General features: G+C 35.8%; 1 protein-coding gene and 1 pseudogene across 1 annotated transcript; one reads left to right on the forward strand and one right to left on the reverse strand.

Moving 5' to 3' along the window:
• Nucleotides 1-2,722: 2,722 nt before the first annotated feature.
• LOC137746033 (short-chain dehydrogenase TIC 32 B, chloroplastic-like) lies at nucleotides 2,723-8,044 on the forward strand. The gene is made up of 8 exons (XM_068486080.2): nucleotides 2,723-3,084; nucleotides 5,368-5,599; nucleotides 5,681-5,760; nucleotides 5,944-6,097; nucleotides 6,190-6,268; nucleotides 7,211-7,295; nucleotides 7,462-7,508; nucleotides 7,631-8,044. The coding sequence occupies exons 1-8, from the start codon at nucleotides 2,967-2,969 to the stop codon at nucleotides 7,802-7,804; spliced, it is 969 nt and encodes a 322-aa protein (XP_068342181.1). The 5' UTR covers nucleotides 2,723-2,966; the 3' UTR covers nucleotides 7,805-8,044.
• A 247-nt stretch (nucleotides 8,045-8,291) lies between these two features.
• On the reverse strand, nucleotides 8,292-9,201 carry LOC148692287 (uncharacterized; annotated as a pseudogene).
• Between the last annotated feature and the right edge of the window lie 300 nt (nucleotides 9,202-9,501).

Raw genomic sequence — 9,501 nt, forward strand, 5'->3', positions numbered from 1 at the left:
CTGAATACGTAGGGTCCCCCATTGCGGATATACTAAGCAGGACCATCCATGTACCTTTGCTACATGGTGCAATAACTTCAACACACAACTTAACCACATCTCAACCTCTATGAGTTTCAAGGTAGTCATCTACACCATCAACTTCTCAAGGCCATCACTAATATGTCACACAAGCATATAGGTGCTACAAGATACTCCAAATAGGGTTCTAGGATAACCTTATCATAAAAAAATAATCATACACATCAATCACAGTACTAAAAGATAATTAAACTCAAATATATCTCAACCATCATCAGTACACAAGTCAATTCATGTTTAATAACATAGTCTATGGCTAATATATAAAATCACATTTCAATACAAATCCCATTTATAAGACCAAGACATATTCACATATGATATTAATAAAAGAAAATAAGTTAATATCCATATCTCATATACTCAAGTCACTCTCTAACCAATGTAAGTCCACTAGACTTCAATTAGTCCCCCGTAGTATTAATTTTAGTATTTAGAACGTTTCGAGACATGTTGACCAAAAGTCAATTCTTGGTCAACAGTAGGATCCACAACGCTATAAAATTTGATCCAGAAGATCCGCACATCATAATCTAGATCCGTAACTTCTTAAGGTCCACATTATTCTCAAAGAACAACATACTAAAATCTCATCGCGATCCGACAGTCGGATCTCCGCCAATTACTAAAGTTAGGTGGCGATCAACAATTTACTTTACAAACTTAAAAAACCAATTTGGGAAGATCCGCACGTCATATTACCGATCCTTAAGTTCCTAACATCCTCAAATATTACTTATTATAATTTCTTAAAGTTTGGTGACGATCCAACGGTCGGATCATCGATTTATATTTTGACCTATTCACATATCGAAATGAAGCTAAGTCCAGACAATCAATTTACGTCATCCGTATATCAAACATGAACTCATGGCATCTAAAAGTGCTTAAAAAGACATCATCGGCCCACAGGCCACGCGCCGCCGCATGCGCCGCTGCGGGTGGCGGTCGGCCGCCCCAGCTCGCCGGAAAAATCCAACTATTTCCAAAAATTACCAAAATTTACTGGAATGAAGATCTCAATGAGTAGAGTAAATTTTATACCTACGGCCAAGGTCAATTTGGCCGGAAAACACCCCAAACTAGCCACAAACTGCCGGAACCCTAAGGTGGGTGTGCTTCGAATTCGGCTTCCAATCGAACTCCGACACCTTCAACACCGCTTGGGCTTTGTTCCTGGGATTGAGGGGAGTCTTTTGGTGGTGGTCATGGACGGTGAAACTTGCCGGAGCCATCGGAAAAAGGGATAAAGCCGCCGGAACACTCGTGGGTTGGTGGCTTCGAACAGGAAAAATGGGAAAGAAATTGGGAAATCTAACACTACAAAGATGTAGGGCTCATCAAGAGCTTTCCATGGACACTAAGATCACTCAAAACGGAGTTCAGATGAAGGAGATACAAGCGGGTCAAGTGTGTGGGTTAATGAGTCCAATTCAACCCCAAAACAGGTTAGCAGCAGCCCTTTCTCCTTCTCTTTTTTTTTTTTTCCTCCTTATTGGTTCATTTCTAATCTCCTTCACCGGTTCCCTTAACCCAAATATATATTTGGATCTTTTACCCTCTAGTGGAAATTAAATAATTTTCACAACCTAAAGTTTCACAACTTCAAATGTCCGTAACTATACCGTCATAACTCGGACTCTCAAACGGCTTTCGCTTATGCGCTCGTGGCTTCGAGACCTATTTGAAAATGTTACTTGTGACCTCAAAATGTCAACGAGTAAATAATAATTTTCCAAATTTCACCCTTCGTACCTAGTTTAATTGAAATCTAATTTCAAATAAACTAATATAAATTCTCGAAAAATAATATAAAATCTCAATAATACAAATACGTAGATTATAACAGTGAAATCCATGAACGGAATTTCACATTACTAATTTTGGAAAATTAAATAAAAGTTGAAGTTTGAGATTTAAATATCATGAATGATGAGTTCAATACTAATTTATTCGTCTTTTTTTTACTATATTTCTAAACAAAGATTTTACAATTAAACATCATAAACTCCAAAACACAGTAAAAAGTCCAAAAGTTAAAAGGGCCTCGAATTGGAGAAAATTTTCATTGTGTCCGAAATATGGATAATACACCATGTGTTTTTATACAAGTGATGAGAAATTTTATTTTTTAAGTTATTAACTCTTTAACACACATATTTTATATAGTGACACGTGGTGTACCACCCTGTGTTCCTGTCACATTGAAAAATCTCTCATCGAATTTGTTGAGAATTGAGTCCTATATTGATGGGAGGAAAGACATTGCATGAACTTATAAGAGGTTGGGCTACTCCCCATATTGTCAATTGGTTTTATAATGAAACCTCAACTTTCTTTATGGTATTAGAGCATGTTGTTTCATGTGTGAAGCCAATCAGCTACACACGCTCCACGTTATCTCGTTATATTGTCCACGTGTTAGAGTTGAAAATTCGTCACACGTGAGGGGGCGTATTGAGAATTGAGTCCTACATTAATGGGAGGAGGAATTTTGCATAAGTTTATAAGAAGTTGTACTATTCTCTATATTACCAATTAATTTTATAATGAAACCTCAATTTTTTTTCATAATTGAGTTTGAAGTTACGCTGTCATAAATAAGCGTATTATTATCTACCAACAATCAACCCACCGTAATAACATCTCATGTAATTTTGTTTGCTTTGCCTCTGCATCTTTGTCTTTGCCCTCTAGAAGTTTTCAATTCTGTATGTTCCAAATTGCTATAAATAAAAGCAAGAGAGTCCTTCATAACCCAGTTTGTCTTTCACATATTCTTTTGCTTTTGACAAAAAGGAGATGGGAAAAACAATACTCTGAGCTTCTCTGCCTCTGGAGTTCTGTGGTTGGTTGGTTGGTTAGTTTTGTGAGATTTTTGGAAGATGGGTTTCTTTGAATTGGTGACGGGAAAACGAGGGCCAAGTGGGTTTGGATCAGCTTCCACTGCTGAGCAGGTTACTGAAGGAGTTGATGCATCCAGCCTTACCGCCATTGTTACTGGTCAGTTCTATTTGCACCTTGTTTTTCTTTGCAGTTATGGGGATTTTCTATGGTCCGGAATATCTTATACCCATGATTTTTTAACCTTTAAATTTTTTGTCCAAGATACAATAATCAAGATCTAAACCTAGTATAGAATATTTAGACCAAACCCAACTCAGTGCTAAATGCTATTTTTTTAGGTTTTATTCCCCTTCCAACCCAACCCAATACACGCTAAATGTGTGGGCTAAAAGCTAAAAGTCAAACAAAAACCAAATTCCTTTTAGGATTTAGCCTAGAAAATGGTGTGGGCATCACCAGCAGGGCCCCACCCACATGGGCATGTTTCTCAGGATTTATTGAATCCAATGGCTAAAATCGAATATAATCAAATCTAACGGTTCAAATTTAAAGTCAACAACTAAAATAATTAAAAAAAATTATTTAACTCAAAATTCACCCAAATTTAGTGATTTTTCAATATTCATTGAAATTTAAATATTTTTAGGTTAAAATGTTCATAAAATTAAATTATGATAGTGTACATATTTTTTTTTAAATTACTTTAAAAGAAAAATTAGTCTAAATTTATTCTTTAATAATCTCAGGCTAAAAAATTTAAACCAAAAAGGTTAGAGTAGAAAAACTATTTCTAAGCTAAAACCTAAATTTTATAAGCTAAAAGTTTTAGATTTTAACCGAGAGGTTGAAGATGGTCTTAGGGCCACCATAAAATTTCCGTTTCGTCTCTTTTTCCGGCTTTTTCTTCTTTTGTGGTGTTAATTGTTGGGCTATTTGAGAGTACCAATCTGGAGGACAGACAAATATATTTGGTTTCGTCCGGATTGATTATTTATCATTAAAAATAAGTCTTATTTGTATAAATCTAGCTCTGTCGGTAAAGAAATTGTTTTGTCATGTTTTTTGCCCGTCCTTGTTTTACCAAGAACAATTATAGACATGGTTGTGAGGATTTGGAAAGGGTAAATTTATTCACACACTTCTTTTTAATTTTTATAATTCAATATTCTTTAATTCATTTGATTCAGATTTCAGAAATTAAGAAGCATGTGTAAAAGATAAAAAGAAATGTATCCATAGCACTGTTTAAAAATTATCCCACTTTTAAAGTTACGGAGCTTTTGCTTGAGCTGATACGGGTTGACTATTCTTTCCAATTTCCATTTATAAAATTAGTTTGGGTGGAATATTTAAATTCTTTCATGGATCAGAGCTAAGTTTGTCGACATATAAAATCTATATTTGATACACACGTCACCTTACATGTTTGGCGTGTAACCTCTTCTTTCTTACACAATTAAACATGAAATTAAAAGCGGTAGTATGGCTTTTGAATGTAAATTTTGGGCAACTAATTAATAAAAACTTACATATCTGGACCACTACATTTAAGTGGGCAATTAACCTTAGTGCTGTGATAATATGTAAAAATCAGTGTTCTAAAAATCGGCCAAGATGCAGGATTGTAGTCAATCATCGGGATTAATGCAAAATCGGGACAGGAATTAGGCGGGCGCCGAGGCGGCCTGAGCGGCCCTTGGGCGGCCTGGGTGGCCTAGGCGGTCTGGGAATTTCAATTTTTTCTATGTTTGAACTTGAGAAAGGATGAATGCAGATTAGCTGTGTTCTGGTTTTTCTAGACTTCATGCTTCTGGTCATTGTTCTTGTGAAGAGGAAGAAGATGAGAGAAAATTAGTTTCTCTCTCTTCCTTCCACACCCACGTAATCACTTTTAAACTATTTAATTTTTTTTTTTCTGTCCATTAAAGTTAAAAGCTGTCAGTCCATCCATAGCATTAAGTGCTATTAATTTTTTTATCATTAAAAAAGCATAGATTGTCAGCCTTATCAGTTCATAGCATTAAGTGCTATTGATTTTTTCGACTTGTTAGATACGCATTTTTTTATTCTTTTACTATTTTATTCAGAGATTTCATATAAGTATAATTTTTTATAAGTATCAGTATACACTTATTTACAAGATATACAAGAAATTTACCTAAATCCACCTAGGCGCTAGGCGTCAGCCCACCGCTCAACTAGCGCCTAGCGTTTTTTAGAATCTTGTAAAAATATGACTCTTGTATTGATTTGTGCAAAATATTATAATATCTAGGGTTACCTAAATTATGAATTCTATATAAATTACAATTGGAATTTACATTTCTGCAATACATGCAATAATTATGGAATTCCGGAATGATTAATTTAACACTTACTAAGATGCTTCTTTCTTGTATTAATGACAAACTTTGCTGTTTCTGTCATTGTAAACTGCAGGAGGAGCTAGTGGGATTGGGTTAGAGACTGCAAGGGTGTTGGCACTCCGCGGAGCTCATATCATCATCGCCGCCAGAAACCTTGAGGCTGCAAGTGAAGCTAAACAGCTTATTCTTAAAGACAATCATACAGCTCGAATCGATGTTCTGAAACTTAACCTCAGCTCTATCAAGTCTGTTAGATCATTTGTCAACAGCTTCAACGCTCTCGATCTCCCTCTCAGCCTCTTAATGTGATAAATTCTATCCCTTTAACATTTTTCAGTTTCTTCAGTTTTATAAAATTATATGTATTGATTTTGTATATGTTGCAGAAACAATGCTGGTGTTATGTTCTGCCCCTTCCAGCTTTCAGAAGATGGAATAGAGATGCACTTTGCAACCAATCATCTTGGTAATTTTCTACTACTATCTCTTTCTGTTGTTATGATCTATCTAATTAGTAGTTAGTTTTCGAATTGTTTTGGTGTCGCGTGTTCTACTAAAGACTAAAGTACTGGGTTGAATTGTTTTTCTTTAAACTGTAACGTTGTTCCACTTATTGAAATCTAGTTAATTCCAATTACCTATTTTACAGGTCATTTTCTGTTAACGAACCTTCTCCTTGAGAAAATGAAGACTACTGCTAAAACTACTGGTGTGGAAGGCAGAATTGTGAATCTATCATCGCTTGCTCATGCAGGCACTTATAAAGGCGGGATTCGATTCGACAAAATCAATGATCCAGATAGGTAAGTAATGACATCTTTTTCCATGTTTTGATTGTTTATAAACAGCTAGCTCTAGCTCACTATTCTGTAACTCCATTTCTTGTGTCCTTCAGTTACTCCACGATAAATGCATACGGGCAATCCAAATTAGCAAACTTACTGCATGCCAATGAGCTCTCTCGTCGATTGCAGGTGATTCTTTTACCTATATTGCGTCCATTACCCTCTTTTGATCCTTTAATAAGATGGCTTATCACCGTGGATATCGATTCTTTTGATTAAGCTCGTAAGCATATTATGATAAAGCATTTTATATAACGACAACAATCTAATTTTCTATTATTTATTGTTCACTCTACTCACTGTAGTAAAGGATAGTTCTTTTTACTTCTAGATGAATGCTTGACACTTCATTCGGGCTCAGAAGTCGGTAACTTGTGCTCCATAGGACTCACAATATACACTGTGGAGACACGTGTAGTGGGGCTGGGAGATTCATAACTAAAACGAGTAGGTTGTCTTTGCCAAAGATCTGTCCCTGTGTATTAAAAGTCACCAATGTTTTCGTACGGACCCAATGATAATTAGGTCGAGTGGTAATTCGGTATTCAATATAGGACGTTGCTTATCTTTCTCACTCTCACTGCACAAACTTCGTAATTTCAATCATTCATTTTATTTATTATTATTTAAAAATTATTTTTATAAATATTTTATTTGTAAGAATGATTTTTAAGTGATGATAAAGAAAATAAATGATCTGGTATATGAAATTTGTTCGATAAGAGATAACGTTATGTTGTTTGTTAAAAAAATAACTCTTTACATGTGAAATCCTAAGTATTATCTTTGATTTTATAGGAAGAAATCTTGAGAGTTCGAATGTTAATTCTCCTTTTCTAAGAAAAAGCATTGGTAGTGGGGAGACTTTTAAAGTCCATTATTGTCCTTTTTTTTTTTTTATCCATCAATCACTGTCCTTCCTTAAGTGGAATTTTCCTTTGTGCCCTCGAAAGTCAAGAACTCTCTCCAAAGATGCGACATGTAATTTGTGATGTCAATCAACCACAAATAGAAGGCAAGTCAAGTTTCTGCTCTTAAATGGTATATATCCTGTTTGCCGTGTTTGTGCAGGAAGAAGGAGTGAGCATTACAGTCAACTCTGTCCACCCCGGATTGATCATGACACCTCTCATGAGACATAATCCTCTTTTGATGAGTATGTTAATGTTACACTCTATCCAATTCCTACCTAATACAAGAACGATTATCTTGCATGTTCGACATACTAAGCGATATAGACCGCATTGTATCAAATTAATCTACTTAAGTTATAAGACGTGTTACTGTTTTACTTACATAATTTGATCGTATTTCTTTTGCAGAGGCTTTTAAGATGTTCACCTTCTGCATGTGGAAGAATGTACCTCAGGTGATTAATTAATTTAATCTCTTTGTTTTTTTTTTTTTTTGAAACCCAATTTAATCTCTTTGTTTTAGCAGAGGGATTAAAATGTTATTACCTGGCTTGTTATGTTATTGTTTTTTTTTCAGGGAGCAGCCACAACATCGTATGTAGCTCTGCACCCAAAGTTGAAAGGTGTGACCGGAAAATACTATGCCGACTGCAATGAGACGGAACCCAGCAAAGATGCCGGTGATGAAAACTTGGCCAAAAAGCTTTGGGACTTCAGCAACAAGTTGATTGATGGAGCTTCCGAAATCTGAATCTTGGAAGTATCTTTATGTGCAGTCTGTGATAACATTAGTCTATATGGTTAAAGGTCGGATAAACTTACATACGACCGGAATACTAAGATCTAGGTCATCGCATGAATAGTTTCGATTGATTTTGAAATATTTTCACTTTGTCATCGTTGTATCAATGTTATTTCCCGTAAAGCATAAGTCGTTTGTTGGATAATAGGTGCCATTGTATGATTCATAGTGATTGGAACCTTAGTGAAATTTGGGACCAAATCTCATAAAATGGCTTTCTATTCCTAAAATAAAATCAAAAGTAGTAAGTATAAAAGTATTATTACACACACCCTTTTTTTGTTATATGTAAATGTAATCATTTTCGTTGTTTTCATTTGATTTATTTAATTCGATAACCAGAAATAAAGAAGTCTAAAAAGAACGAAAATCAGCTCAATTCTTTTAAACTTTATGATATTATTTATAATTTAGATGTGAGAACTTTCTGACATTGAAAAAATAAAAATTTAAAGAACCACTAGATTAAAAACTAGTGGTTCTTTCATGATTCAGTTTATTGATGAACTGAGTATATTTCACATCTTGCCATATATGGAATATTTACTTGCAACGTGTATGTAAATTATTTTGAATTTTGACTTCTCATAGGTTTCCAAAGACCAGAGCATAAACAATGAATCAAACCTTGTTATATTCTCATAATTTCATTCATGAACCTATTTATCCAAAAAATAAAAAATAAAAAAAGAACAGTAAACACCTAAAATTGTAAGTCGAAGCCAAACTGCCCAACTCAATGGACCTCATCTGCCTCCCACAAACCTACAGCTCTAATCAGGTAAGACGAGGCAGCCACCACGACCGCCGCGAAAACAGGAGGCACGATGAAATCGATGCGGACTTGCTGAACAGGTGAGCCGGCAGGCACAGGATGTCTCCCGACACGTCTGATGGAATCCTGATCGACCTTCCGAGCCGCAGACTAGGGAGAACTTAGACGTCGACGAAATGGCGGACATGAAGGCAACCTCGGGAGAGAAAGAGGCCACAGCCACTGTCAGAGTGAGCAATGTGGTCCACATGACGGTGTAGATAAGCACTGGCCAGCGCGGGTAGAGGTGCGTAACGGTGGAGGTGAGGAAGGAGCGGAGCATTGTGTTGGTCGGGGTTTTTGGGGGAGAGGAGTAGTGAGGTTGGGAATTTATATGCATGTGTAGGGTCAGAGAGTGAAGGACTCAGAGTTAAAAGTGAGAGAGAGAGGAGAGAGGAGTTGAACGACTGTGTGAACGTTGGAGTTTAGGTGGGAGAAAGATGGGAAGTGACAACAATTCGTTGACTGCTCTCATATTTGTTTTGGTGGGTGATGACTCAATTTTATATTATATATTTAATCTTATTTTTAATATATTTTGGTTATTAGTTTGGAAGAATTTTGATACTTTGAATTATATTTTTAGTATAGGACTTTGGACTTCCTTTGGATCAAAACATAAACAAATGGACGAATTTTGGCGTAATTCCAGTTAGAGGATGTTCGTGAGTCACTTGGCTTGATCATGTCAAAATTTGGACTTTTTGTACCCAGCGATGATTTTCTGGCAATAAAATAAAAGAGCAGTGCGCGGTGCTGGAATAGTGACGTTTTGGGCTTGTATTGCATTTTTGGAGCCCAAGATGACCTTGGATGGTTTCATGGCCTTCTG

This window comes from Pyrus communis, chromosome 12 (assembly GCF_041283825.1).
Source record: "Pyrus communis isolate YQ-2024b chromosome 12, ASM4128382v1, whole genome shotgun sequence".
In the NCBI taxonomy this organism is placed as follows: domain Eukaryota; kingdom Viridiplantae; phylum Streptophyta; class Magnoliopsida; order Rosales; family Rosaceae; genus Pyrus; species Pyrus communis.

Excerpts from the sequence above, each read along its gene's own strand:
- LOC137746033 (XM_068486080.2), top strand. The coding sequence starts at position 2,967 with ATGGGTTTCTTTGAATTGGTGACGGGAAAACGAGGGCCAAGTGGGTTT. Across the intron at positions 6,269-7,210 it reads AGCTCTCTCGTCGATTGCAG|GAAGAAGGAGTGAGCATTAC; the intron begins GTGATTCTTTTA and ends GTGTTTGTGCAG. Across the intron at positions 7,509-7,630 it reads TGTGGAAGAATGTACCTCAG|GGAGCAGCCACAACATCGTA; the intron begins GTGATTAATTAA and ends TTTTTTTTTCAG.